Below are 27860 nucleotides of genomic sequence, written 5' to 3'. Positions count from 1 at the left end.
GCGTGAAGGGGGAAAACGTGAGGACGGAAGCTTGAGAGATGCGTGTAGACCGAAGTTTGGAGAAGGCGCCCGGTACAGCTTTGAAGAGGAAGGTGCGCTGTGTAAGTAGCCAGCAAGTCGACCGATGTACACAGCGTATACTCTAGCCCCTTGTGAGAGTCACAGCCCATAGAGCACTATCATGCATGCTTCTCAACACTAGTAAAAAGACACATGCACTACTTGTGCTGTTGCAAGAACGGTCGACATCCCGGAACTCATCGTCGAATTATTTCAATGCTGGAAGCTATGGGCTTTTCGAACCACCGCCCAACTCATTATAGCTGTTTTCTTTCTGTGCTGCACTGTTTCTTTGTAGTTGATGTTGTAGTCCTGCTCAAACTTGTGTTGTCGATCCCATGCTTGACGGAGTTGTCAGACGTGTCAACATCTGTGCTGCTGATCGTATCGGACCGAAGATGAGAATGCCGTAAATGTCCACTCACCCTCTCGAATAAGCCATTCAGAGACGACCACTGCTCTCGGGTCAGGGGTTCGACGAAGAAGTCTTCTACTGCGATATCTGCTATGTCAAGAGAGATGATGGAAGAAAGTTGAGAGCATATTGTGGTTTCTGCTTGTTTTTGTTTTTGCTCTTCTACTTACCCTGACTGGTTACAAAGCAGAAGATCGAATCGCTATGATGAAATTCCTTTGAGGAAGCAGCGCAATCCCCGTCCACGTGTGTAGTTTGCCCCCGGTATCTCTTTTGAATGCCCTCTTCAAGAATGAACATGCATAAAGCCCCTCAAAAAGCTCAAGAACCCGTCCCTTGTTTTGTCTGCTCCAAACGCCCGCCAACCGGTGTGCTAACTGCCGCTGGACTTTTGATGTTGCAAGAAAATCGTAATCGGAAGAGTTTGTCGCCTACCAGCCGTTTTGGCCGTAAGGAGTTGCGCCGTAGGGTGTCGTTCCTCCAGGGACAGCACCAGCGCCGCCGCCCCAAGCACTGGTGTTGCCACCGCCGAAACCACCTCCATAAACCGAGCCAGCGCCGTATGCAGTTGTGTTGTTGTAAGCTGTAGCGGAACCGGTCATGTCCATCATATCGGGACTTTGTGGTGGTTGAGCGAGATCTTGTTGATGTGCTTGTTGTAGGTTGGGAGAGAGCTCTTGAATGACGGTCGCAAGCTTTTGTTGCAGAACCTTGATAGCGGTGTGGAAGACAGTGTCTGGGGGCATGACGCCGGTGCCTTCAATGTCGACATAGAAACGATCAGGCTCCTTGTCGTAGTCGAAGGCGTCACCTTCCTGCGGCGGCTCTTCCCACTCGGCATTCTTGCTTGGTGGCCACTCTTCCAGCTTGTCACTCTCGTACCACAGGTCGGCGTGACGCAGGGCGTTGTGTGGGTCGTACTCGAAAGAGATGGCGGCTGTCGGCATCCACTTTGCGTGTTCTTTCGCGATTCCCTTCTTTGCGATACAGCGGAGCTTGAGTTCCTGGTTGCGGCGCAGCTTGCAAATGAGAGGGCCGTTGCCATCGGGATCCATAACAACAGGAGCACCACGCTGGGGGCCGTCGGTATCGGTGTTTGCGCGGTATTGGCTGAATGAAGGGTCGATGACTAGATCTCTGGCAAAGACCTTGACAACATCGTCGGAGTTGCGGTTGGCGGCGTTGAGAGACAAGACGACGGCGCAGTTTTCACAGTATTGATCGCAGTCGCAATCGCGTGTGTAGAGCAAATCGTCAATATTCTTTGCCGACAAAGGGATCAGACCGAGGCGGTGGGCCAAGAACTCGTCGGCCAGGACGGAAGTGTTTGATGAAACTTCGACCAGATCGATGGCTAGGGTGGGTACTTCGGCGTGCATGGTGCGGCGGATGCTGTTGGCCAGAGACAAGGTGGTGTTGCTGAGAACGAACTTGGCCGAGATGGGGGTCGTCTCGCTGATGTTGATGCGCGGACCCGAGTCGTCGGTGTCCATTCCCCGGTAGTCGTAATCCATGCCGAAGACGATGCGTGTGTAGAGGTGTCAAGAGACGGGGTTGTGGTGTCGACACGAATAGATGATGGGGTTGATTGATGGGTGCGCGTGAAAGTGAGAGTTTGGCGAAGCTGCAAACACGTCGGCGCCGGGACATGTCAGGCCGCAGACGGATCGTCAGCCAAGCAAGGACCCTTCGTTTACCGAGATACTGAGTACTATCAAGTGAAAGTCGCCTTCACTTTTCACCAGCATCAACCAAGAATGCGCACTCACGTATGGCGCAAACAGTTCAGTCGCCTCTCCCAGCAAGGTCAGCGCCTGCCGTTCCAGCGACCTAGAGCCTTCCATTCAGTTGCCCGTCAACTTGATGCGCATCCCAGCCCGAATCCGAATGTAGAAACGGCCAACCAAGAAAGTGCGCCGACCGAGACTCCCATCAGGCCGCCTTCCTCTTCTCGCCGCGCTGGTCGCTTTGCTGCTCGGAGGCCCAAGGAAGTTACGCCTTTTACCATTCCCGACTGGTTCTTGCACCACAATGTCCGCCTCCACGCTCCTTCGCCAGACGAGAAGGCCTCCCAAGAGGCTCGCTGCTGGACTCTGGTAGACCGCGACACTGGCCATACTGTCTTGACGCTTCCTTTTACAAACGACTCCGACCACCGAGATAACCACTTCTTCACCCCCTCGGCTCACCCCAAAGACGTCGACACTGCCTCTGTAGAGAAAGAGAAGGAGCTAGAGAACACTCTTGAATCGCCAAAACATGACGTCCCTCACGAATCTCTTTCTCCAGTCAAGGACAAGGATGCCGACCTCACTCCTGCCACAGCAAAAGACAAGGATGCTGTTCAGGACGAAATCACTCGCGCCATCAACCACCTGTCACCCAATACCCTCCAGACCCCCGATCCGCGCCTTCTACTTTCCCTCCAACTACAGCTGCTTCTTCACGCCGCCTTTGATCGCGCCGGCCCCCAGGCCGCTCGCTATACCAAGTGCCACCTCGACCTGAACACCAAAGACTACTTCGCACACAAAGAGCTTGACACATACGTTCACCAAATTGCTGATCTCGTACAAGCCGATCTGATCCAACTTGATGCCAACGATTTCGCCGAACTGTCTCAAGATTATGTTGAACCTAACGATCCCGCGCCTGGCTCAATCTCTTCCCTGGCTTATGACACTTTCAGGGGCGTTTCTGCTGCCCGTAAACGAGAGATACACGTTGACATCATTGACGGTGCCCAAAATGATGAAGCCAACGAAGACGAAGAGTCAGAACATGCTTCCGACTTTATCAGCTTCGACGGCCCGACCCTCCCAAACCCAGCCTCTGGAATCATGGATTGGATCAAAAAGAATCCCAAGCTCTTGCATGATGCCCTCAACGCTCGTAAGAATGGTATGGGCGCTGGCATCATTGCTCTGGGCGACATGGGCGGGAACAACAATGATCATGGTGATCATTCGTCCTCTGCTGACAGCCACTCTCGTGCCGCTAGCTTGAGTGATTGGGAGGAGCTGAAGCTGTCAACTCTTCTCGACACTCTTTTGGACAGCGTCCGGATCAAGAAAGAAACGCCTGTCCAGGACGCCTCTAATAACTTCTTGTACGAGCCCATCTCGACAAGCAGAGACGCCACTGCGCCTCCACCACCTACAAAGGATGGCCTTGAACGCTTCTTGGCCGATTTCCTATCAAAACGTATAGATTCTGGAAGGCAGGCGCATAACATGCAAGGAACCTTTGAGAGTGTCCCCAGCTCGTTGAAGTCTGAACAGCCCTCACAACGGACCATCGTTCATGTACGAGACATGGACCACATTCGTAACTCACCACAAGGAGAGACTGTCATCAACAAACTCGTACGTGTCGTACAGCGCCGAAGAAAGGATGGTGAGCAGATCGTCATTGTTGGTACCACAGCTAGCTCCCGTCAAGCGCCTTCACACCCTGGTGAAGAAGACGACGAGCTCTATTTCCAGTATATGAAATATCCTCTGGCCACCGCGGGCCCACAGAATGTTGGTCACCAATTGCTTATGGCACCTCACGTCCAGCAAAATCAAGAGCGAAGCGTAGCCGTGCCTGGTTATCACCGGCTGTTTGACATCAACATGCGTCACATCCAATCCATGGTACGCCGTCTAGGTCTGCCCGTCTCAGAAAACTTCTTCTCTGCTCAGACTCGTACACATCTCAATATTTCTGGCACGTTTATGCTAGGAGAGGAAACTCTGCCACAAGACGAGGTTCAAAGGATCGTCCTCTGCGCTGACAGCTTGCGATCACTCTACACCACCAGTCCCGCTCTCGAGACCTTCCACATTGCACTTGCCGCAATGCTGATCAACACAGTTGACAGCGCTCTAACGCCTGTAACAAATGAGTTGTCCTTTGATTCTATCATCCCCACAGCGCTCAAACGCGGCGAGTCTGAAGACAAATCTAGCTCAACCAAAGATTCAGCTGCTCCCAAACTAGACATGGAGAAGCTGAAGAAGTCTTGTTCGAAGCATGAGACCCGTCTTCTATCAGGTGTCGTTGACCCTGCAAGTCTACGAACAACCTTTAACGATGTGCACGCTGATCCAAACACGATTGAATCGCTCAAGACTCTGACTTCGCTGACATTGCTCCGTCCGGAAGCTTTCAGTTACGGTGTACTGGCGGCTGATCGCTTGCCTGGTCTTCTTCTGTATGGTCCACCAGGTACCGGTAAGACCTTGCTCGCTAAGGCCGTGGCCAAAGAGTCCTCAGCTACTGTGCTGGAAGTCAGTGGCGCTCAGATTTACGAAAAGTATGTTGGCGAGGGCGAGAAGATGGTCAACGCCGTCTTCTCATTGGCCAAGAAGTTGTCACCTTGCGTTGTTTTCATCGATGAGGCAGATGCTCTTTTCGGCTCTCGCGGTGGTGCCAACAACCGCACCACTCATCGTGAGATCATCAACCAGTTCCTCCGCGGATGGGATGGAATGGACGACCACAGTGTTTTCATGATGGTTGCTACCAATCGTCCTTTCGATCTTGATGATGCTGTGTTGCGTCGTTTGCCCCGTCGTCTATTGGTCGATCTGCCTCTTGCTAAGGACCGTGAGGGTATCCTTGGTATCCACCTCAAGGGTGAAAATCTCGACCCTGCTGTCTCGCTATCCGACCTCGCGAAAAACACACCTCTCTACTCGGGTTCCGACCTCAAGAACCTGTGTGTCGCTGCCGCGCTTGCCGCAGTGCGCGACGAGAACAACGCTCTTGAAGCTGCGCGCGCAAAGGGCGACACAGACTTCAAGCTGCCTGAGCGCCGCACGCTTGCACCCTCGCACTTCGAGAAGGCAATGCAAGAAATCTCAGCCTCTGTATCCGAGGATATGGCAACACTGGGAGCGATTCGCAAGTTCGACGAGCAGTATGGTGAGAAGAGGGCGCGAACCAAGAAGGCAGGCTACGGCTTCGGTCTTGGCTCTAGCAATGCTATTGACGAGACTGGAGCTAGAGTTAGACCTGATGAGTCTAGTCGCTAGAAGAGCATCTTGTTTCTCTTGTGCCCAAAAGTTTAAAGTGTGATTTTGTAAGACTAGCATGGTGAGAGAGATTGTACGATACATACGCATTAGCATAGATAGACATGTTGGAAATATTTTAGATCTTGTTTTAATTCATGTTTTTGTGCCGTCTCGACTAAGAGGTGTGACAGGCCAGTGCTGGACAGTACTCGAGTAGACGCGTCGAATGAGACTTTCATGTCGGTCGCGGCTTCCTGCAGCCGACAACCCCTCGGCGCGTCACCGTGCATGGCGTTATGGTTTATTTAATTCAATCACGATAAGATTCATCAGTGCATCGAGGGAAATGAAGGATCAAAGATGAATTGGCGGATAAGCTCGCTCCTTCCTTCCAGTGCAGTACCGATACATTCCTCTGAGCAGCGGAATTGAAAGGTCGCCGCGACGACACTGCTGGTATACAGCAAATACATGATCTTCTGAGACATGCTGTTGATGCTCGGCTGGCACTCTCCTCGTATCCCGTGGCACGTCAGAAGAAGAAAAGGAGGAGGAAGACACATCCATAAGCCGACAGTATGAACACCACCCCTCGAGGCCCCCGCCATACGACACCCCAAATCGCAGCCAACAGCCCGTTCGCTCGTAACAATGCCACAACCTCGACCGGACCACGTTCGCCCATCAAGGTCGGCACCCGCGATCGTCAAGAGCTGGGATTAAGTCTTAAACGAGTCATTGGAACCACCTGTCAGAGCGTTTTCTGCTTTGATCATCTGGCCTCGACCCGAAGCTTCGCCTATACCGCTGGTGCCGCTGCTGTTGTAGCCTCAGTGGGCCATGATGGGAAGATTTCACAACGCTTCTTCAGGGCGAATCCTGCGCAGCCTTCTCAGAGGTCTCACTTCCAACCGATTGTATCAGCCTCACCCGCCGATCCGAGGCTTCGCTCTCCTCTGCCACCACCCGATCGCTCTGAGTGGAACGACTCACCGACCGGCAACAAGAACGGTGCAGTACGCGAACGTGTCAAGGCTGCTACCGCCGTAAGCTTCAGCCCGAACGGTCGCTTCCTCGCCGTGGGAGAGACGGGCTACAAGCCGCGTGTTCTGGTCTTCTCGCTCGCAGACAAATCTTTCGCTGATTTACCTGTCGCTTCCATATCTGAGCATACTTTTGGTGTCCAATCCGTGAGCTTCGCCCCAGACTCCAAGTATCTTGCCTCCCTCGGCACTGTGAACGATGGCTTCCTCTACGTATGGAGCATTGACGAAAGAGGAGGTAGTCCCACCTTAATCGCCAGCAACAAATGCACCACTAGCGTAAGACATATGGGGTGGATGGGTTGCAGTCTGGTTACGGTAGGATTGAGATTCATCAAGGTCTGGAGACCGAATGACCTCCCAGCGAGCGTCAACGAGAACTCGGAACGAGGCTATGGGCTGTATAACCGCCAGCACAAGCCGTTGGCCGGTCGTAATACCCTTCTGGGCGATCTACTCGACGCTACTTTCACCTGCGTTGCTCCATTCTCCGAAACAAAGGCCGTTATTTGCACCGATGGTGGAGACGTCTGCATTTTGGATGATGACGAGAAGAACCAGAGGTTGATCAGAGTCACAAACGTGGACTTCAGTATTACTGCTGCGTGTATCGGACCCGACTCTCAGGTTATCATCACTGGACTGGATGGCAGTATTGAGGTCTTTGACCTAGACGAGCTCAACAGAAGCTTTGTGTTGCCAAATACGCCAGCGGGGTCCAAAAACCTGACACGACCGTCGACTCCAGGCTATGTTGCCGTTGGCTCGGTCGGCGATGCTGTTGTGACTGTAGACAACAGTCACGGCATTCAATTACGGCACATCGCCCCTAAATCACGCGATGAGGAATCAGATCAAGCTGTAATCCAGAAACTCCCAGCACACTCTGATGCCGTCCTAGGAGTCCGTGCGATTACTGCACCAAATGAGCAAGACATCGCTTTCATCAGCTGGTCTGCAAATGGCACTGTTATATTCTGGTCTTCAGAATGTGAGGCAAAGGCAATGGTCTTTATCCCTATGGACCAACATGTTGACATGTATAATGTTGTCAATGAGCTCAAGACCGTGGTAGCGTTCTCGGATGTCTCGCATGCGGTTAGTGGGGACAAATATGGCGTTTTGAGGTCAGTCAACTGCACTTGCTGGAAACATCTCGTACTAATTGATATCCAGAGTTTCGAACGTCGACACCGGAGAAGACGTTTCGCGTGTCAGAGCTCATGCAGGGGAAGTTACCGACATAGCCATCCATGAAAGCGTAGCGTACACCCTCATAGCTTCAAGCAGCAGAGATCGTACCATACAACTTCTGGCATGGAACTCGGGTCGGCTTGACCTGCTACAAACGCTTGACGAACACGCTGGCTCGGTCACCTCTGTCATGTTTGCAAAGGACGGCGAACAATTGCTATCTTGCTCTGCAGACCGGACTGTAGTGGTTCGAGGAGCTGCGAGACAGCACGATCAAGCCCCTCCGCTATTTGTTATCACAAGAACAATCACACTCAAGAGTTCACCAACGTGCTTGCGGATGTCGCTTTTTGAAGACACACTCTTGATATCTGCTATGGATCGAACAATTCAGCTCGTGGGCACAAGGTACGGTCGTGTCATCTCTTGCTTCAAAGCCAGCGACACCGATGGTGGAGACGCTGTGATCATGTCAAGCCTTGTTCATCTGCCCTCAACTACAGGATCGCCAATCATCGCGGGCGTGGCTAGCAGCGACAAATCAGTCCGCATGTATTCGGAAGACGGTACTCTGCTCGCACGCGACTGGGGACATACAGAAGGTGTTACTGATATCGCATTACTCAAGTCACATACCGCCCCTGATGATTTAGCAGCGATGAAGCTCGTTACGGTCGCCGCGGATGGCACAATCTTCATATGGGCGACAGTGCCCGAGAGACCCAGATCAAGGGATTCCTCCGATGCAGCGCCTTCGTTTGCAAGTATGGCACCAGGAATTGTGTCCGCAGAGCAACCACTACGAAAAGTCATTTCTCACAGCGAGCTTGCCAGATTCCAGCGAGCCAAATCCAGCGAAACGGAAAACACAGAGTTGTTATCTGCATCACCCAGCACACGGGAAACGACAACAGGGGGGCTGAAGAAGAAGCCTAGCAGACTGAGCATCAGACCACCACGGTTAGAGCCATCACCACTCGGGACTCTGCGCAATGGTCTGACAGCAAAAAGCAGACAGAGAAGCCCGAGTCCAACACCTCCGAGTCCAAGACTACCGCCTAGCCCACGAACACACCCACGAAGTGCACCCGGGCGGCATCGTCTTTCTGTCGGAGCAGTGCCACCTATTCTCGCGACCTCATCGACGGAAAAGACCACCACCAAAGACAGCAAAACGGAAACTACTACGACAGGGTTTGGAAGCATTGCGGCATCTACGGAACAACTATCACGCATGTTGCGCGCATACAGACAGAAGCTTGACGGAAACTGCACCGGCCTGACAGGAGAAAGGCTGAGAGAATTGGAAAAAGAATTGGACGCAACAGTCCAGATAGTTCAGCAGAAGTTGGCAGGAAAAGACAGAAAGGGGTCGCAGGATACGAGTGCGGCGGAGGATAGCGGTACGTCGAGAACAGCGTCATCCTCACAGGACGCTTCATTCATATCCGCAGAGACGAGATTAAATGATGAAGCTGTTGGTGGCGCCGAGGTGACGTCGTCATGATAGACAAACTCCAAGATTAATCACTATTCAGCCATGATTCTTCTGCCTGGAAGTTGAAACATACCTTCTATATATCTTTCATCCCTACTGTGTTCTCCTTTCTTTTGATTTCACGGTCGTCTTGTTTTCCTCATTGGTTGCTCTGGGGCTCGGGGAGAGAAAACGATTTCAGGGTGGTGTATCTGTAGTTGAGGAAGTCACGATTTGCAGGGTCGTTATTTCTTCTTTTGTGGGGAGGGAGGGGAAATGAGGATGTGAGAAGGAAGGTGGTACGTAAGAAGCGAAAGTATAGCAAGGGATAGAAAGGAAATACTGTACGTGGAGCAAACCGAAATTCGACTATAGCACGCTTATCACCACAAACAATCACAAAGCTGGAGGTGAAAAGGGGCTGCAGTGAAGTGAACATGCCCATCAGGCATTATTTTTTCGAGTAGATGTGACTTTCTGTACAGAAATGGAAAGTGAAAAGCAGTAGTAGTCTATCCCCCGATGGAAAAAAAGAATTTTTGTTGTGCATGATAATCATGTTCGCAGGCCTGGTTTGAATTGAACCCGCCGGACCGCAGCTGAAGGAAGATGAAATGAATAAGATCAGATCAACTCTCTGCTGCAGAGTAGCCCCAGATTCCCAATGACCTCGAAGGATGTGAAAGCAACCCCTAGAAAACACCAGTGACGCCGCCGCCGAGATGATGACCTTTGTAACCAAAAGCAAAACAACGCCGAGTTGCTGCCCATCGACCCTCTAGTCGACGGGAGCGTGCTTGAACAGGAAGGACACGGATTCGCCGTTGTGGGTACGACGGCAGGCCTCGGCGAGCTGTGAGATGGTGTTAGTGGTTGTCGTTGACCTGTTATAGGGGTCGATGACTTACAGTAGGAGAGATATCAATCGTCTCGATGCGGTCGCAGAGAGCCTTCTTCTCCTCGTGGGGAACAGTGTTGGTGACAACGAGCTTGGTCAACTTCGACTTATTCAGCTGCTCAATGGCGTTGCCAGAGAGGATGCCGTGGGTGACAATGGCGATAGCACTACTGGCACCGTGCTCAATGACGACCTCAGCGGCCTTGCAGAGGGTGCCGCAGGTATCGGCCATGTCATCGACAATGATGGCGATCTTGCCACGAACGTCACCGACCAGAACCATGCGGGAAACCTCGTTAGGACGAGCGCGCTCTTTGTGGATAAGAGCAAAGCCGAGGTCGAGGCCATCGGCAATAGAAGTGGCGCGCTTGGCACCACCGGCGTCAGGAGAGACAATGACACAGTCCTCGACCTTGAGGTTGTCGCGGATCCAGCGGAGGGTGCTGGGCTCGGCGTACAAGTTGTCGACGGGGACGTTGAAGAAGCCCTGAATCTGCGAGGCGTGGAGGTCCATGGTGATGACGTGGTTGCAGCCGGCAGTTTGGAGCATGTTAGCCATCAGCCTGGCGGTGATGGGGGCACGCGACTTGTCTTTCTTGTCCTGACGAGCGTAAGGGAAGTTGGGGAGGACGGCGGTGATGCGGCGGGCAGAGGCCGTCTTGCAGGCGTTGATCATGATGAGCAGCTCCATGACTCCGTCGTTGATGTCGCCGGGGGCAGTCGACTGCAGGACGAAGACTGGAGCGCATCAGTCAGCTTGTGTCGGGAGTTGGGAGTGTTTGGCAGGTGTGTCATACCATCCTCGTCACGGACGGACTCGCCGATGCTGATGCTGGACTCGTTGTTGGAGTACTGAAGTACCATAATCTTGGCCAACTCGATACCCAGACTGTTGTGCGCATTGTGTTAGCCATATGCGCGTCTGGAAGGGCATACGACGGGATGTTTGCGCATCGTGATGGTGGCTCGAAACTTTTTTGATTGGGCGCGCGGGGTGATGGATCTTTGAAGACTTTGAACAAAGGCAGGAGAGCTTACCGACTGGCGACCAGCTCGGCGAGCTGGGGGTGGCTACTGCCAGTGAGGAGCTTGATTGAATTAGTCGCCATACTTGTCACCAGAACTAGTAGGAGTTAATGCTTTACGTTGAAAGGGCCGCGATGGGAGCACCAGCCAGTGCCTCTCATGCGTTGGCCAGGAAGCATCACTGCCGAGCTTTAGGCGGGAGATCCGACGTATGGTACGTGCTTTGATAAGATCTCCATCACCCCACGTGATGTGGCGTTTTTGTGCTGCTGTGGCGTAGAAGCTGTGGCGTTGAACATACCTCCCTGCAAGCTGGAATTCCACAAGATGCGTTTGCCGCGTTTGCTGAGTTCTAAAATCCAGCTAAGACTACGCTGTCGTTATGATGGCCTCCCGGAGCATTCTTCAACTCTCTCTTGGTATAGCTTTACTACCATGCACTGCCTCAAACATTGACTATAGGGGTGTACTCCCAAGACCACCTGCCGAGAGTCGACTATAGAACGATCCTACCCCGATAACAGCAGTTCCATATCAACAAAGACACACTCGCTTCTTGTAAAGTGTAAAGTATATGAAGCATACAGGCATGGGATATCATGTTTCTGAAATATGTACAATATCCGAAAAATATATCCGACTAGGGATATGGAAAATATTCAAAACGCCAAAGCCGAGACCTGATCTAATCGATAGCAAGCCCACACGAAATTATGCGTACCTTGACCCAGGTGTGTATGCTGGCGGAGGCGGCCCTTGAGGTGGTGCCCATTGCTGTCCGTATCCACCTTGCCCATATTGTTGCGGTGGTGGTGGGTATGAGGGGTTCTGAGGCATAGGTCGCATCTGAGTACCCCAACCAGGTGGCGGCGCTTGCATCTTTGCAGGCTTGACTCTGCGTCTGCGACAAGCGCGAATACAGCAACCCATGATACTGAGTAACAGGAGACCACCTACTCCGACACAGACTCCTATCACAATGCCCTTGTGGTCGTCAATCCATGATCTAATCTCGCCTCCAGTGTTGGTGCCTCTGCAGCGTCCCTGTACTTATGTTAGCGTTTGATCATGCTTGATCAGATATTGCTCAGACTTACGTTGTCGCACTTGCCTCCGCCACCGCAAGGCGTACCATCCAGGAAGTTCTGTTGAACTTCGAAGCAGACGTTATTTCCGAAAGCGGACGATCTACCACTGGAGCATCGAATCTGACACGACGAGCTGTCACAAGCTGAAGTGTTGTTTCCAACTCCCTGGTAACCACCCATGACACTTCTGCACTGCTGATCACGACTTGTACATTGGCCACTGGCACACTGAAGACGGTTGCCACAACTGTCTCCATCGGGTGCGCTGGCGTCCTGAGGGCAGGTGCCCGAGGTTCCAGAGCAGGTTTCTGCTGGGTCGCAAGCACCAGTCGAAGCGCGACAGACGGTGCCGTTCGAAGCAAATTGACAATTATTGCAGCATCCTTCGTTACTGTCGTCGCATACCGCAGTATCCCTGAACTTGCATGTCGCCGCATCACAACACGAGTTGCCCGCACATCCGGCCTCTCCGCCACAATCACAGTCTTCGCCATCCTCAACAATGCCGTTGCCACATTCCTGTGCGCTGATGGTCTTGATGTTTCTGTTCTCAGTGAGACAGGTAGACCTGACGCTGTTGCGGCCTAAGGCACTACAAATATTACCAATGCTGCATGGACTGAAGTTTCTAACTCCAGAGCTGGTAGAAGGGTTCATGATATAGGCTTCGCCTGCATTGCAGGTGTTGGCACTCAAAGGGCAACATTGTTGACTCCCGACGGTCGTGGTTGACGCGCAAGTGTCTGCGGTACAGTCATGTACTGCGCCGAAAGTGTGGCCTGTTTCATGCGCAATAATCTGCCATTCCGAGGCGCCCCGAGTGCGAATGACTACGTTAGCGCCAGTCACAGTTTCTGAACCGGCGGTCGATGATTGGCCATTACCAGTGGTACTGCTGTTGGTAGAGTATGCAGTCTGAACACATGCCTGTCCGAGCCAGGCAAGACCGACTGCACTTCCAGTGTTACACGTGCTGAGTAGTGTCCAGTGACTGTTGCTATCCTGCTGGTTGCCTCTCCAGGCACTGAACAAGTTTAGTCGATCTTGAATATCGACTCCATCGCTGCAGGCTTGATTCCAGGCGCTTGCCGAGTTGGGAGTTCCGGGACAGTTTGCGTCTGAAATGGTCAGGTTCGCTAGACCAAGCGAGATGTTGAAAGTTGTTTCGTATATGCTGGAAGCAGTGTTCATCTGGTCGATGACGTTCATGCGCACTGACTCGCTCGAGTTGAATTGGCCAGTGTAAGTGCAGTCTGTAGCGACACCGACAAGGGCTACTCGTCTGGTGGTGGGACAACCTTGGGTTTGACCAATGGTTGAGCTCAGATCAACACCCGCGGAGTTGCCAGCAGTGCTGCTATCGACCTGACGTTTACCGAACAGATTGCCCAGAGTCTCACTGCCCAGCACGGAATCAGATCGCCGCAGCATGGTGGTATAGACAGGGTGGTCGGGTTGGTTGTTGAAGCCTAAGTCGTCCGACTGGCATGTGAGGCCATCTTCAAAGCCATAGTCGAGGCTTCTCCTCAGCTCTTGCATGTGATAGTCAACATCCTGGTCCAAAAGGATGTCTGAGTCGCGGTAGACGACCATGCTGTTCTGGTCATCGGTGTCGACATGAGGATCGAGATGGTGGCGTGTGTGGGCGAAATGGGGAGCGAGTTGGATGTGGTGGTTGTCATGGTTCAAGGAGAAAGCACCCTGGAACAGCGGTTGCTCGCCATCTCTGACGATTGTAATTCTTGCCCATCCTGCTCTTGTCCATTCATCATCCACATTCTCCTGGCGGTACCAAGCACTTCCACGGAAGACCTTGTGAGCTAGACGATCGACATCCTCGGTCCTAGAGACGGTTCCATCTGCATTCAAGTAGGAGACAGTCAGGCCGGAATTTGGAAGGAGATCATGATTGGGCTCGAGAGAGAGCTTGACATGTAGATCCGGGCGCAATATGAAGGACAAGTCGAAGTTATGTAGGGCCGTTACCCGGTGGGTATGCGTGTCTATGGTGGCATTCTGTAGGGTCGACAAAGCGCGCAGAGGATTACGTATCGTCGAGCTGGCAGCGACAAAAGATGCGAACAAGGCCCAAAGTAGACAAAAGCTGTACGTCGTCGTGGCCATTGCCGCGTGGCGTCCCCTATAAGATGGCGGCCGGAGTCGCTGTGGAGCGTTGTTTCCCTGCGTCGTCTTGTTTACTGGACAGCTGCCGCTTCTTGCTTTCGTGCGACCGGGCGACTGAGATCTGGAGATATATGGACGGTATGGAACAATGAGCGAACGCGATTGACTATGTAAGCAGTGTAGAATGTCGACTTTCTTCGGCCGACGGCGCTAAGTTGACCAGTTACTGTCATCTCTGCCATGGACATTGGCATCGCCTTCCTTGGCTACTCTGGCAACCATCTCACTGTTGGACCCTCCCGTATCCGACAAACTCCGCCCGTATTTTGGCCAAAGTCCGTGATCTTCATTAACCTCGATTTATTTTTATCTACTTCCAACACATCATCTCGCTCACGTCTTGTACCTCATCTCATCTTTCTTCTGTCGCGTTCGCATTTCTGTTCAGAAAGAGGTCATCTTGCTTTTCTTCGACTTGTCACAAGGTTTGGCTCTTTCAAAACATGACCCGGCGGCGTCAGTGGACTGCATGCCGCGCCCGAGGAACGAATTTCCCTATCTCAAACAGCTTAGCCACTTATCCTTGGCGATTCAAGCCTTGACACTGACGAATACGCGTCGCTTTTTTTCTATTGCCGCCACTTCCTGACTTCGTTCTGCCAACAAGACTACGCAATCTTTGCTTGGCTGTCTCTCTACCTTGCACGCTTGTCCCCTGTGTCCACATCTTGTCTTGCCAAATGATTCTCTACTCGCGGGTCTCGTACGTGTACGCATCAATAGGACCAGAAAGGTACATGAAACGAAAGACGCTGCTGAAACAATAGGAGTTCCCGTGGAGTGCTCAACTGAAACTTACATCTGGAGCTCCGTCTGTGTCTGTGTCAGACCAACACAATGACAGAAATCGGGTTTGAATATCATCAACTGTCTATTATCATCCATTTCGCTCTGGTTCTTGAGTTCATCATGTCTCTATACAACTACCTGTTATCAGCTCCCTGAATGGGATATAGGCAAGGCTCAGCTTCCTCGGCCACTGGGTTCACACTATATTCAAGCAGCCAGTACAGTCTCGCCCACATCACATAACCCGCATTCAGTACCCCATCTTCCTTCTTTCTCACAGCACGCCTGCCATCGCTGTGGTGGCTCCCTGACATCTTCATACTGAGCAGAAAGTCCTCCTCTGACCGTGCCATAGTGCATGCCAATAGTCTTCCTGCTTCGGATATCCTTGTGGATCTCGAGACTCTGTTCCGGATGACAGTGGACATTTGACATGAACCACTCCGGGGAGTATAGCCCTATAGGCACCATGGACAGATCAAATCCTCCAAATATCTCGCCTATCTGCTTGAAGACTGGACAGGCTGTCGCCGCAGTGGTGGCTTTGTAGGCTGTGTCGCCTGAGAAATAGAGTTTCTTGTTGGACTGTGGGTCTTCTACTACCCATGAAGACCATAGGGTATGGCCGGCGTCGAATGGCGTGCGTCCGGAGAAGTGCTGAGTTGGTGTGCATGTGAGGTCGATGCTGCCAACACCCTCAATGTCAATCTTTTGACTATCCCACCAATCGCATTCTGTGACCTCGTCTGCGGTGATGCCAATACCGGCATTCAAGAACCATTGCTTATTCCCGAGCGCTGCGAAGAAGTGAATGTCTTTACCTGCTGCCTTTTGCCTCTTGTAAACATGAGTGATTGTGGCAATGTCCAAGTGATCGTAGTGATTATGGGATATCACAACCAAATCGACATCCGGCAACTCGGACAACTCGCATGGCGTAGGCGTATAACGTTTAGGTCCAAAAAACCCAACCGGACTAGTCCTTTCGCTAAAAACAGCATCGAACAGAATGCGAATGCCTCTTGCTTCCTGTTCACCTTCGGCCGAAGAACCAACTCGCGTCGTGGAGGCTGAGCATGCAGTCTCTACCAGGAATCCAGCGTGACCCAGCCACGTTGCTTTTAGACCTTGCTGCCAGTCAGGTAGACTTCTGCCCCAATCTGGTTTTCTGACTCTGACCAATTCGTCTCTGGTTTCGGGCACCGGGACGAAGTTACGATTTGTGCTGAACCGGGTTTTCAAAACATCTGCGAGACCATGTTGTTTGGCGAAGCTGGGCCAGGGATTCTTGAATGAGGACGGTGGATTGCCAACCCAGTGTGCAGGAGGGCTAATCGGCTCTGGATTTCTGGATTGCAAAGGCGTTACTGATATTTGCTTCATTTTCGACAAAGAGGATAGGTGGTTTCTCGACCAGAGCTTTGATAATGGCATGTTGTGCATATTGTCAGGGTCGTCCCTACAGAAAAGTGGAAGCCTAGAGTGGTGACGTAAGAGAGTAGATAGCGAGCAGACCAAAATGCCTATCTGGCATGTGCATGTGTCCTCTCAATGCAGGTCACTTATTGCTCATTAAGAACCGAAGAAAAGGCCCAGATACTTTCTGCAACCTATGGAGTCCAAGAGAGCATGACATGAGTGTCTTCCAAAACCGAAAGCGACGTCTAAGTTGGATGCGAAAGAAACCAGGTTCAGGAAGCTGCTGTCAGCGTACGTTCCATAAGAATTGCAATTTGCTTGATAACAATTCATGCCCATGAACCCGCCAGCCTCGACCTTGACCATCCTGCAACACCTCTTCCCTCAGCATCTTTCACTGAATTCACCGACTCGAAAGATGCCTCGTCTGTCTTCATTGAATCGCGGAACAAGAGGGCTGTAATCCTCGAGGCTGTAGTAGAAGATGCAGGGAGCAAAGCTGACGTCGGTCCTTCCACGAATTGGTCCTCGACGACGGGTCGTGCTTTCCACACAGGACCTGCCTTCTTAAGAAGACGCTGCTTCATTCCAAGTCGATGGAGTCGAGGTTCCAATGTTCTTCGTTGCGCTCCACTTGGGTAAGACACATCACCTCCATTCGTATACCAAGTTGTAGCAATACTGCTAGCGATACGAGAATGCGATAGACCGCGAGTCTGCAACCCTCGGATCATCAGCGACAGGGCAGCCTGTAGCCCTACAACGGCGTCTACTTCCGCAAGGCTTCTGTTCATTTGGGCTTTGGAGCTGGTCAACTGTTGAATGCATTTACCATGCCGTAACGTCCAACGGTTAAGCCTCAATTTTATGACCATACCGACACTGAACAATATCATGTATCTTGCTGGACGAAAGACCAATGGAACAGTACCTCAAAGATGTTGATCAGAAAGTAACATCAAGCTTAAAGCTTCATGGTATCACAACACGCCAACCTTCTCCGCCAGATCGTACCCTCCTACATGACGAAAAGGTATATAAACACGAAATATCTGTCGCCCTTCTTCTTACATGTCCAACATCTGCAGCCTACCGGCCGAAACTTCATGGCGTATTCTGGGAGGCGGCTTCCATGTGGCTTCTGAGAGCCGAAACGCATCCGGATAAGGCCCAAGTCTACCCAGTCCAATACTTTGATCAAGTCCAGGTCTGCAATGGTCTCACCACAAACACCGTAACGTTCAAAGTGAACGGTCATCCGCAATATGTGCCACAAGCTGCATACGAGATATTGATCTTATAAGTATCCTTAGGTTCTCATGTCGAAATTAACTTCCGAACAAAACCTTCTACGCTCATTCTAATCCCTAATACTTAATTTCGAAGCTATGATCAGATCACTGACCACCTTCGCCCTGGCCACAGCAGCCTCTGCTTTGTCACTCTCATCAAATGGTGTACAGAATGGTTGCATGTTCAGTGTCCCTGATGTTGGAGACTTCAATACTCAGATCCTCCACGATTGGTCCTCTTCGTCAACTAGTGATGATGTATTCAAGGATCTTCAGGCCTCTACTTACACCGTCGATGCTGGCACTGCTCCATTTGCCCGTCGTTTCGATATCGTCAACATCGGACAGGACACCAAGGATCCGTCCATCACCTTAACAGTCCCTGGAGGTCAGCAACATGGCCCAGTCAGTTCAGCACAGATAACCACAGGTGTAAGTGTACTCTTTACGTGAGCAGGCCGATCTAAAGCTGACCGAAATCAAAGTTTGCGGACATCCTTTATGGATCCGTACGTACCGTGGCCAAGGTCAGCAATGTTCCTGGTACCACTCATGGCTTCTCGTTCTATGCCAACGACACGCAAGAAGTTGACCTCGCCTTCTTGACCTCCGATATCTCGGTCATTCACTTGACCAATGAGCAACTCACTCCTGATAGTGAACTATCATCCTATCAAGTCGATGCACCTTCTGATGCTGCAACTGCATGGCACGAGTACCGTGTTGACTGGCTTCCTGGTGTCACCAATTTCTACATCGACAGCGAGCTGGTTCACTCAATCGACAAGAACGTTCCTACCACCCCCTCATTCTTCCTTTGGAACAGTTGGTCAAACGGCAACTCCTGGGCCGCCGGCCCACCCGCGTCCAATAGCGTGCTGAAAATCCAGAGCGTGACCGCCTACTTCAATCGTACCTCAGTCGCCTCCTCTATCGCCGCAAACCCCGGCGCTTGTGTCTCGAACCCCTTCTCCATCCTCAGCGCCTACTACGCAGACAAGAACGTCACCACTTCTGCCCAATCCGCTTTCATCAACGGCTCCAACCTCTACATCGACACATCAAGCCTTGACACTCAGCTTGGAGGTAACCCCTGGTCTGGCACTGCAAAGACTTTGACCTTCCTCTACACCTACGGCACCGAAACCCGTGTCTTTGTCGCTGCCCAAAACTCAGGCACTTATCTCATCGCGCCCGGAGGCATCGATACGGCACCAGGCAGCGTACTCGTACCTTCCATCACCGCACCCGCCAAAGCCACCATCGATATCATCTCAGTGGTCTGGGGCAAATCGCAGATCTCTACTGCCAGTGTATGGAATGCTCTATACAACGACTCGATCAAGAAATACTCATTCCAGCTACTTGACGAGTTCTTCGGCATCGATACTTGGTGGGGAACTCAGAAGACTGCGGTGATTTGGTATACTGCTGCGGATGGTTCGTTCAAGGCTGTGGTCGGAAGGGAGAATGCTTGGGTCAAGTTTACTTAGGGAGGGGTTTGAGTAGTCGTTTCTGTAGCTGCACGTCTTCTAGTGGTATCGAGAAGTGGTTCTGTTGTAATGATAATTGTACCGTCGCGCATGTTCATTCTTGGTCTGGAGCACTAGTCTTGAAAGTCGTGAGTAACACGTCACTCTTCCTCTCCTTGTACTGAACTTTGTCGCGCGTCAAGGCGGAAAGGCATGATTCTTGCCAAGGTCATCGTTGCGGCTCCAACATAAGCTCCTATCTTGGACGAATGGCACGTATATGGTCTTGACAAGCGGCGTTACAATGTAATGGCCTGATTCCGAAAAACGCTGTATAAAGGGCATGTGTGTATAGAAAGCAAAAACGGCCCTGGGTATATGAAGAACAGAGTGAGAAGAAAACAGATGTTCGTGAGTCTTTCGTTGGGGGACGTGTATCGTACAGATCTAGATGGTCGTCAGTATGCTGTGTGGGTGTTTTGCAGGTGGGAAGCGCCAACATACCGTTGCAAAGGTAAAGATGCGAAGCTCAAACAGCGCAAGGAGAGGACGTGATTATGCGCAAGTCATGATCGCACTACCATGCAATCTCGTGTCTTCCAGAATGAACTTGACAGCTTCATTGACGTCGTCGTGGGTTTTCAGGTGCGTGAGTATCAAGGTCGTGTCTGTAGCTGAAGCTTTCCGTAGCATGCGGACGACGGTCTTGTAGGCTCTCAACTCCTCTCTCGAAGCCTGCTGCTGTGTCTTGCCCTCTTCGACAGAGTAGTTGCATGGTGTTGCCTTGTCCAAACAGGTGTTGCATCTGGGACGGGCACCGTCACACTGAAGTCATAATTCGGTCAGAATCACGCAAGGAAGGGTCTGAGTTTTGCTGTGGGAAAACGACCACATACCCTTGATTTACGCTTGCGACATGGACGGCATGCGGCTAGTGTTTGTCTTCTTTTAGATTTTGCTGTCTTTGGCGATGTTTCCAGATGTTGTATTGTGGATGGTGGTGGTGAGATTGGGGTGGCTGTGGTTGTGGGTGTGGATTCGTGCGAACGTTCTGGCGAGCTCGAGGGTATCGAAAGGGCTTCAATGTTGCCGGGGAACGTCGGGTACCCGACAGCGCGTTGCTGTGCGTATTGAAGCATTTTATAGTGTGTGGCTGGCAGGTGCTGGGTTGGGTATCTCAGGACGTTTGCAAGCAAGAGCAGCGGCAGGAAGTTGAGGGGAGAGAAAACACGCGGGCTTCTGCTTGCGGCTCAACTGTATATATATGAGGAATTTGGTTGACGCGGGAGCTCGGAAACACGTCCGATAGTTTTGAGGGGCCCATACTTAGCTGAGACCTTAAGCCTCTGTGCGACCTAGACGCCGTCGTTCTTCACACATGGTTAGATCGATCGAGGGTTGGATCGGAGCATCGACCGGCAATTTTCGAGTCGAATACGCACGCGGAAGCTCTATCACCTGTCGTACCAGGAATGCTTTGCCTCAAATCAATAATGAACATATTGGCAGGCGATTCCTTTCATTCATTTCTTTAACCGTGTAGCCGATAGAGTAATACAGACGAGATGCCCAGAGGAAGGACGATGATCATTACCACGGATTCTCGCTCCGGACGGACCTTAGGTCCTTTGTGGCTTGTTCGACCGCGCTTGACGTTCCCAGCGGAGACGGTGTGATGGCCGTCACACGGAAAAGCTCCAAGCGGCAGCCTGCATACACGTTTGCCGGCCATGAGTTTCGTCGAATTTGCTGAGATTATTCACACTCTCGTCGGGCCCTCGGACTCATCGCCATCTCCAACAGGCTTGTTCACCATGTCATGGCTGTCTTCATGCGGTTTGCCTGATGGCAGGATCGTTGATCGAATTGTAGTCGTGGTTGTTTTAGAAGGTTCACTCAGCCGAGGATCTGCGTGAACCAACCGCGTTTACACGACTCGGACCATTCTCCGTACGTCGCGGTCTCGCCAATCGAAGCATTTCCCATTTGGGGCAAGTTAGTCCTGTGCACGAGTGGTGAGGTTGTTGTGGGTTATTGAGACATCCAACCTCTCGGTGGCTTGTCAGTTGGTCACTGGCACGTTTTATGCCGCTCGCGACGATTGAGATTTTCTACTCGTCAGCAAGGTACATGCATCTTGATCTACCTCGGACTGCCCGAAAGTCGACAAGTTTGAGCAGTGCCGCATTCTAACACCCATGTTCATGCAGCTCGAATACGGGATTGCTAGGGCATATATAAGGCACGGAAACCCATCAAGAACGATACTGTCGCGATGAGCATGGCTTTCGAGGAAGAGAATCTGCTTGAGCAAAGTGTAACAACATGTCTCCTCCCAATGCACGGCTTGCGCGAGCTCTAATACAGGCAAGGGTGCGTTCGGTTCGCGGTCTAGTAATGGTTTAGTCAGAGGTGGTTCGTGTTGAGGAGTGGCGTAAATAACCTTCTTGACTGTAACTATCGTCGTGTTCGGTTTGGTATAGTCAGCGCCCACGTGATGTTCTGCGGGGCCGTAGATTTGGGTGATACCCTCACCAAAATGGTTAGTTTAAAGGAATCTAAGACAGGTCGACCCGGTAAAACTTACAATGTCAATGCTACTACCCTCTCTATTAGCTTCTTAGATAGTAGCTATTATGGCAGCTACTGCGCTACTAGACCCTCGCCTCCGCTCGCCATCTTAAACACTAGTTTAGACGATAGAGAAAGAGATACTATAGTCTCTAATACTAGACCCTAGGCCGTAGAGTCCCTCTCGCGTACCGTCGATAACTCTATCTCCTATCCGCGGTCGTATAAGGATAGTCTCCGAGACTCCTAAGATAAAGTAGGACAAGATAATAGTAAAGGAACTACTTAACGTGCTACTAGAAAGACAAGATAGCGGAAAGGCTATAGATAGTAGTTTTGTAAAATAGACATACTAGCTTATAGCGTAGAGGGTTCGCGCGGTAGCGCCGGCGACGGAGAAGCTTCTAATTATAGATTAGAAGTATAAGGGTAAGATTAAGAACTTAAAGAAGGACTAGAAGTGCTAGAAGGAGATTACCGACAAGTTAGGTTAGGGTTAAGATAAGTACGATCTGCCGTAGGTAAGCAAAGAGGTTATAGTAACCTACTTTAGAGCGTATCCTTATACGAAGCAGTTTAGAAAACATCCTCTTTAGTAGGAGGAGGAGCTTACTACGCTATTTACTAGTACTGTTACGATAGGCGAGTTCGTTGCTAATGTTAATGACCTAACTAATAATACCGAGTCGACGGCAAGTAGCTAGAAGCGCGCCTCTTCGAGTACGGCGAGCTTATAGGTATCGTCGAAACGAGGGTCTTAGAAGGTAGCCTTTAGTAAGGAAATCGAGAGTTTGTCGCGCCTCTAGCAGCATATAAATAAGATTATAGCGACAGATCCTATTACGGAGGCGGTAAGGGTGCTAGATAAGGAGTTTATACCTTATTTAGAGATAGAGCAGCAGATAACAGTAATAGAAAGGCTAGCGAGCGAGGTAACGGCGAAGTTCTTCCTCTATAGTAATAATAAGAGAAGGAAGGCGTACATTAAGAAGTGGATTAGCGCTAAGGTAGTAATGTCGGCGTAGAGCTCTACGTAGTAAATAGTTAAGTAAATAGTTAGTCAAATTCTCGCTAAGTAATGCTAGTAATTAGTCTATATAGCCTCTATAACTACCTCTCGAAACTTAGTTATCTTCTTGTTATCTAAACTACTAACCTGCACGCGCTCGCTACTATTAAACTCGTTCTTACCGCTCTAGATGTCTATCTCTGCCTTATCGACGACACTAAATTCATCCTCCTAGCCATTAAAGAGGATCTAGTTATAAAGCGCTGTTAGCGCGTAGACTATACGGATCTAGTCTCTTATGCTAAACTTATAAGGCAGTTTCAAGATCGGCTAGCGCCTCTTAATAATGCCGAAGGCGCGCTTAACAACATTGCATAATAAAGAATGTCGTAAGTTAAATAGTTCCTCCTTCGTCGCTAGCCTTAGCGATGCTCTCTACTATTCCTTAAGATAATAACGAGTACCTCGATAGGGCATAAGAGTAATAGTAGTGTTTAAATAGCTAGCGTCGGCGAGGTAATATCGTCTATCTAGCACCCGGATCTTTAATGCGCCTTAAGCATCATTTAACACCCTAACGTTATAAGTACTACCTTCCTATCTAGCGAGGACGTAGGTAAAGGCGCCCGAGGGACTAACGACTACTAGAACGTTTTACGAGAGGAAGTGTTTACGATTCCTCTAAGGCGCTTAGTTACCGATAACATGGATTAGGACATAAGACCTATCTATCGCGCCGATATAGTCCTTAAAGTAAGGATAGAACTTTGGATTATCCTCTATCTTAGATACTACTAGAGTCTCGCTTATTAGCTACTTAACGACATGTTAATGTAAGTAGACGAGGCTAGTAAGCACTTAATGAACGATCTTATAGATAGTTAACAAGGAGTGCTAGAAATCCTCTATTAAGTCCTAATATCTTGCTCCTTTCGCAACTAATTTAAGGAATAACACTAACTTCTTAGTAGCAGTAATCTAGCGACCGTCTTAAAGCAATCCCCTTATCGTTAGCTACTCGAGTAGCCCTTTAAATGTCGATAACTTTAACCGCGTAGCTCTAAACAAGCGAATCTCGTAGGTGCGATATCCTAGCATACGGGCATAACCTTAACTACCTTCTATATATACGCTTCAAAGACTAGTGTTTAGTAGTCTCTACTACTTAAGAGCCTGCTATCGGTCAATAACAATTCCTATAATAGCTATAATCTGCATTACGAGTCGTCTCTACGTATCCCTTTAACGAAGCACTTATTATTCGGCTATAGCAATTTATCTCGGATTTACGTAAGTTGCTCCTCTAACTAAGCTTAAACATAGCCCTCGAGCAGCGTTAGGCTCTAGTTAGACTACCTCTGCAAAAATTGTCTCGATCTACGCTAAAAACGCTACATCTAGTGCCCCTCCATGCCGAGCCTCTTTAGCTAACTAAAACCGAGCTCTGAACCGAACATATACGCCGTTACAGTTACAGTTAGAGTTACGAAGCCTGACGGAGGCTAACTAGACTGCGAACCGAACGCACCCCAAGTCGTTGCGCATTCTGACAACCAGAGATCGGCGCTAGAGTGAGCTGGAGTGAAAGCCCGATTCCGGTGAGCGAGAGCAAAAGGCGTGCTCGGTCTTTGACTTTTGTCGACAACCAGGGAGCCCGGTTTATGCGAGCTTATGCAAGCAAATGCATTGTTCAACACGTAGTCGGCCTTTCCGATGTTCCAACAAGCATGGAAGCTGCACCGGAAGCTGCACTCCGAAAATGGTAATACCTGACATGACCATATCACGTAGGCCTCCAAGTGGACAATTACGATATATGCCACATGTGCTACCCATCGCGTCGGAAGCACACTCGGAGATTCTACTTCCGAAGACTGTTGCTGACCAGAAGGTATACGTCATCATTGACCACCAGAGGCGGAGTATCATGGGGTAACTCCTCCATGATGACCAGTAATTAGGAACACAAACACGGGTGTCGCGGATGATGGTATCACGAACGCTTTCCGAATGCTAAAGCTCGGTGTATATATCCACAGAAGGCACTCTCCTACGTCTACTTCCTGCGTCCACCTTCATCTTGCAATTACATACTCCGCTTCCTTGACCTCGGATAATCGTTCGTGAAAGGAATCGGCAGTTATTCACTGAGAATCGACAGGCGACTCACCTCTAACATCACTCATTAATCTCACAATGCCGGAATCGAAGCCATTGGGCAAAATTGCCATCATTGGCGGTGGCATCAGCGGCGCTACTCTCGCAATTGCTCTACTTCATCGCGGACTGGATGTCAATGTCTACGAACAAGCAGCTCACTTTGGCGAGATTGGAGCAGGTGTCGCATTCAACCCCGCCGCAGCAAGAGCAATGAAGATTTGCTCGCCAGACATCTTTGAGGCTTTCGAGAAGGTAGCAACTCGTAATCAAGGAGAGGACAAGCAGTCTGTATGGTTCGACTGGGTGGATGCCCACAACGACACAGAAGTTGGAAAGCAGGAATATGCTTTCAGCATCAGCAATGAATTTGGAGCCAATGCTGTGCACCGAGCACATTTTCTGGATGAGCTGGTTAAGCACGTTCCTGATGGAGTTACCCATTTCGGAAAACACCTGGATACTATTGAAGAGCTTCAGGATGGAAAATTGAGAATGAAGTTCCATGATGGAACAGATGCCACTGCTGATGCAGGTAAGCAAAATCGGTTCAACCATCGTCGATAAAATAAGCTGACTCTGGGCAGTGATCGGATGTGATGGCATCAAGTCCAAGGTGCGAGCATGGATGATGGGTGCTGATCACCCCTGCAGCCCGCCAGTGTACACGCATAAGTATGCATACCGTGGTCTGATTCCCATGGACAAGGCAAGAAAAGAGCTAGGTGACGACCTGGCGCAGAACGCTAAGATGCACATGGGTCAAGATGGCCATGTCTTGACATTCCCAGTCAACAAGGGAGCGACCATGAATGTGGTGGCATTCAAGGTCGACCCAGGACAGTGGCCATCAGACACTAAGCTTACTCTGCCCTCCGAGAAATCTCATGTTCTCAAGGACTTCAAAGATTTCGGCGCGACTGTCCACAAGATCATCGACATGTTGGAGCCCAATCTCGATTGCTGGGCCATCTACGGTGAGTAAGTTCGTCACTTTATCACGAAACATGCAAAGCTAACGAGATGTCAGATACTGGAGATCATCCTATGCCTTACTACAACAAAGGTCGCGTAGTTGTCGTCGGCGATTCTGGCCATGCTACATCTCCTCACCACGGAGCAGGCGCGGGCATGTGCATAGAAGATGCAGCAGTTATGGCAGAGCTGCTGAACGATCCTAGAGTCGCGGAGGCAGGCCACAAGGGCTTCGATGCCGCTTTCCAGGCTTACAGCGAGCAGAGACTGGAGAGAACCCAATGGCTCGTGCAGAGTTCTCGTCGTTCAGGAGACCTTTACGAATGGAGAGCCGAGGGCGTTGGCAAGGATTTCAAGAAGATTGAGAACGAGTGTCGCGAGCGAGACGAGAAGCTGTGGAATGGTCAAGTGAAAGAGTATATCGAAGAGGCCAAGTCGTTATTGGGTAAACACTTGAAGCAGTAGGCAGTCGTCTTGTAACTCCAGAATAACATGTTTCCAATAATCTTCAAGTGCGTGTGAATAGTGATTGCAATTGATGTTGGTAGACGGGATGAAACGGAAGACTGGCAGCTCCTGTTTGTTCTCGTCATTCTCGAAGCGTCTTCGGAGCGATCGGCGTCACCAGAGCTCGAGGGCGACTTTCTTGGCACCAAAAAACACCAGACAGTCATCATTGAAGCTACACTTTCTCATTCAATCCACGAAACATTCCTTGTCCCCTCAGTCAATTCCTTCGTCACACACAATTCAAAATGAGCTTCAGATTCCTCACCAGATCGGCCAGACCCCTCTCGCAAGCGGTTGAGAGCAGAGTACCCTTCTCTTTCAGAGCTGTGCAGCAGGGTCGCGCCGTCGCCGCCATTAGAAGCTACTCAGCCGAGACTGGAGCCAAGGAGAACGACGTTGCTGCTGAGAACGCAGAGAAGGTCGCCGAAGCCACCAAGGAGGACCCCACCCTGAAGGAGCTCGAGGCCAAGAAGAAGGAGGTCGCAGATGTCACGGTTCGTTGAGCGCATACTCTAGAGAGCAAAGAGGAAAGCAATACTGAGACAGGTGTGTACAGGACAAGTGGAAGCGCCAGATCGCCGAGTACCGCAACTTGCAAGAGCAGACCAAGCGCGAAGTCCGCGCAGCCAAGGACTTTGCCCTCCAGAGCTTCTCGAGAGACTTGCTTGACAGCATTGACAACCTCGACCGTGCTCTTTCAGTCGTTCCCAAGGAGAAGCTTGACGGCAGCAACAAGGACCTCTTGGACCTCCACTCCGGCCTCAAGATGACTGAGACCATCCTCATGAACACACTCAAGAAGCACGGTCTCGAGAGATTCGACCCCAGCGCCGAGGGCGATAAGTTCGACCCCAACATGCACGATGCAACTTTCCAAACTCCTCAGCCCGACAAGACCGACGGCACCGTCTTCTTCTGCCAGTCCAAGGGCTTCACCCTGAACGGCAGAGTCATCAGAGTGAGTACAAGCATCGGGAAAGATGTCAAGCCAAACAGAAAGATGCTAACAATCATCACAGCCCGCCAAGGTCGGAGTCGTTAGAAACTCGTAAAATCGATACGGCAATGAACGTGCGCATATCATTTGAACGCGAACGCATATGGGATGGCAGGAAAAGTATTTCAGATGATGGAATTGTTTTTCTGGAAGAGCAAGCATGTTTGGCAATATTTGGCTGGGGCGAAGTGGCATCAAGGCGTTCCGGTAGATTGGAGACTGAGATGTATACCCCTCTCTCTTGACGGCCCGACATGGGTCTGTCGTGTAAAAACAACTGT

At 50.7% G+C, this 27860-nt stretch overlaps 11 protein-coding genes across 11 annotated transcripts; 5 read left to right on the top strand and 6 right to left on the bottom strand.

The window, feature by feature from the left end:
• Positions 1 to 906: 906 nt before the first annotated feature.
• M438DRAFT_375275 (insert subdomain of RNA polymerase alpha subunit) lies at positions 907 to 1989 on the bottom strand (the record flags this gene model as incomplete). The annotated part of the gene is made up of 1 exon (XM_029908565.1): positions 907 to 1989. The coding sequence occupies one exon, from the start codon at positions 1987 to 1989 to the stop codon at positions 907 to 909; it is 1083 nt and encodes a 360-aa protein (XP_029759655.1).
• A 2604-nt stretch (positions 1990 to 4593) lies between these two features.
• Positions 4594 to 5478, top strand: M438DRAFT_260308 (AAA-domain-containing protein; the record flags this gene model as incomplete). The annotated part of the gene is made up of 1 exon (XM_029899766.1): positions 4594 to 5478. A coding segment is annotated over one exon (885 nt), but the record flags the coding sequence as incomplete, so codon positions are not given.
• A 391-nt stretch (positions 5479 to 5869) lies between these two features.
• Positions 5870 to 9376, top strand: M438DRAFT_298633 (WD40 repeat-like protein). Its single transcript, XM_029901997.1, has 2 exons — positions 5870 to 7648; positions 7698 to 9376. Exons 1-2 carry the CDS (start codon positions 6057 to 6059, stop codon positions 9220 to 9222), a joined length of 3117 nt encoding a protein of 1038 aa, XP_029759653.1. The 5' UTR covers positions 5870 to 6056; the 3' UTR covers positions 9223 to 9376.
• A 220-nt stretch (positions 9377 to 9596) lies between these two features.
• Positions 9597 to 11209, bottom strand: M438DRAFT_320602 (phosphoribosyl diphosphate synthase). Its single transcript, XM_029902882.1, has 4 exons — positions 11129 to 11209; positions 10888 to 10979; positions 10101 to 10828; positions 9597 to 10045 (listed from the first exon to the last, which is right to left on the bottom strand). The coding sequence occupies exons 1-4, from the start codon at positions 11197 to 11199 to the stop codon at positions 9971 to 9973; spliced, it is 966 nt and encodes a 321-aa protein (XP_029759652.1). The 5' UTR covers positions 11200 to 11209; the 3' UTR covers positions 9597 to 9970.
• A 490-nt stretch (positions 11210 to 11699) lies between these two features.
• M438DRAFT_320599 (zincin) lies at positions 11700 to 14557 on the bottom strand. Its single transcript, XM_029902881.1, has 2 exons — positions 12214 to 14557; positions 11700 to 12160 (listed from the first exon to the last, which is right to left on the bottom strand). Exons 1-2 carry the CDS (start codon positions 14326 to 14328, stop codon positions 11828 to 11830), a joined length of 2448 nt encoding a protein of 815 aa, XP_029759651.1. The 5' UTR covers positions 14329 to 14557; the 3' UTR covers positions 11700 to 11827.
• A 706-nt stretch (positions 14558 to 15263) lies between these two features.
• Positions 15264 to 16596, bottom strand: M438DRAFT_346414 (Metallo-hydrolase/oxidoreductase). Its single transcript, XM_029905672.1, has one exon. It carries the CDS (start codon positions 16558 to 16560, stop codon positions 15385 to 15387), a length of 1176 nt encoding a protein of 391 aa, XP_029759650.1. The 5' UTR covers positions 16561 to 16596; the 3' UTR covers positions 15264 to 15384.
• Positions 16597 to 18068: 1472 nt separating this feature from the next.
• Positions 18069 to 18811, top strand: M438DRAFT_275091 (concanavalin A-like lectin/glucanase; the record flags this gene model as incomplete). Its single annotated transcript, XM_029900763.1, has 2 exons — positions 18069 to 18320; positions 18374 to 18811. Coding segments are annotated over 2 exons (690 nt in total), but the record flags the coding sequence as incomplete, so codon positions are not given.
• Positions 18812 to 19655: 844 nt separating this feature from the next.
• M438DRAFT_366156 (uncharacterized protein) lies at positions 19656 to 20722 on the bottom strand. Its single transcript, XM_029907855.1, has 4 exons — positions 20687 to 20722; positions 20257 to 20614; positions 19865 to 20185; positions 19656 to 19807 (listed from the first exon to the last, which is right to left on the bottom strand). Exons 2-3 carry the CDS (start codon positions 20497 to 20499, stop codon positions 19916 to 19918), a joined length of 513 nt encoding a protein of 170 aa, XP_029759648.1. The 5' UTR covers positions 20500 to 20614; positions 20687 to 20722; the 3' UTR covers positions 19656 to 19807; positions 19865 to 19915.
• A 93-nt stretch (positions 20723 to 20815) lies between these two features.
• M438DRAFT_346412 (uncharacterized protein) lies at positions 20816 to 21335 on the bottom strand. Its single transcript, XM_029905671.1, has one exon. The coding sequence runs from the start codon at positions 21090 to 21092 to the stop codon at positions 20892 to 20894; it is 201 nt and encodes a 66-aa protein (XP_029759647.1). The 5' UTR covers positions 21093 to 21335; the 3' UTR covers positions 20816 to 20891.
• Positions 21336 to 24932: 3597 nt separating this feature from the next.
• On the top strand, positions 24933 to 26589 carry M438DRAFT_298620 (putative salicylate hydroxylase). The gene is made up of 3 exons (XM_029901996.1): positions 24933 to 25632; positions 25685 to 26074; positions 26128 to 26589. Exons 1-3 carry the CDS (start codon positions 25137 to 25139, stop codon positions 26535 to 26537), a joined length of 1296 nt encoding a protein of 431 aa, XP_029759646.1. The 5' UTR covers positions 24933 to 25136; the 3' UTR covers positions 26538 to 26589.
• Positions 26590 to 26926: 337 nt separating this feature from the next.
• M438DRAFT_260791 (GrpE nucleotide exchange factor) lies at positions 26927 to 27634 on the top strand (the record flags this gene model as incomplete). The annotated part of the gene is made up of 3 exons (XM_029899775.1): positions 26927 to 27076; positions 27139 to 27540; positions 27602 to 27634. Coding segments are annotated over 3 exons (585 nt in total), but the record flags the coding sequence as incomplete, so codon positions are not given.
• Between the last annotated feature and the right edge of the window lie 226 nt (positions 27635 to 27860).

Source organism: Aureobasidium pullulans (assembly GCF_000721785.1).
Source record: "Aureobasidium pullulans EXF-150 unplaced genomic scaffold scaffold_11, whole genome shotgun sequence".
NCBI lineage: Eukaryota > Fungi > Ascomycota > Dothideomycetes > Dothideales > Saccotheciaceae > Aureobasidium > Aureobasidium pullulans.
The sequence above is the reverse complement of the archived record's forward strand: the minus strand, read 5'-3'. Positions and strand labels throughout refer to the sequence as shown.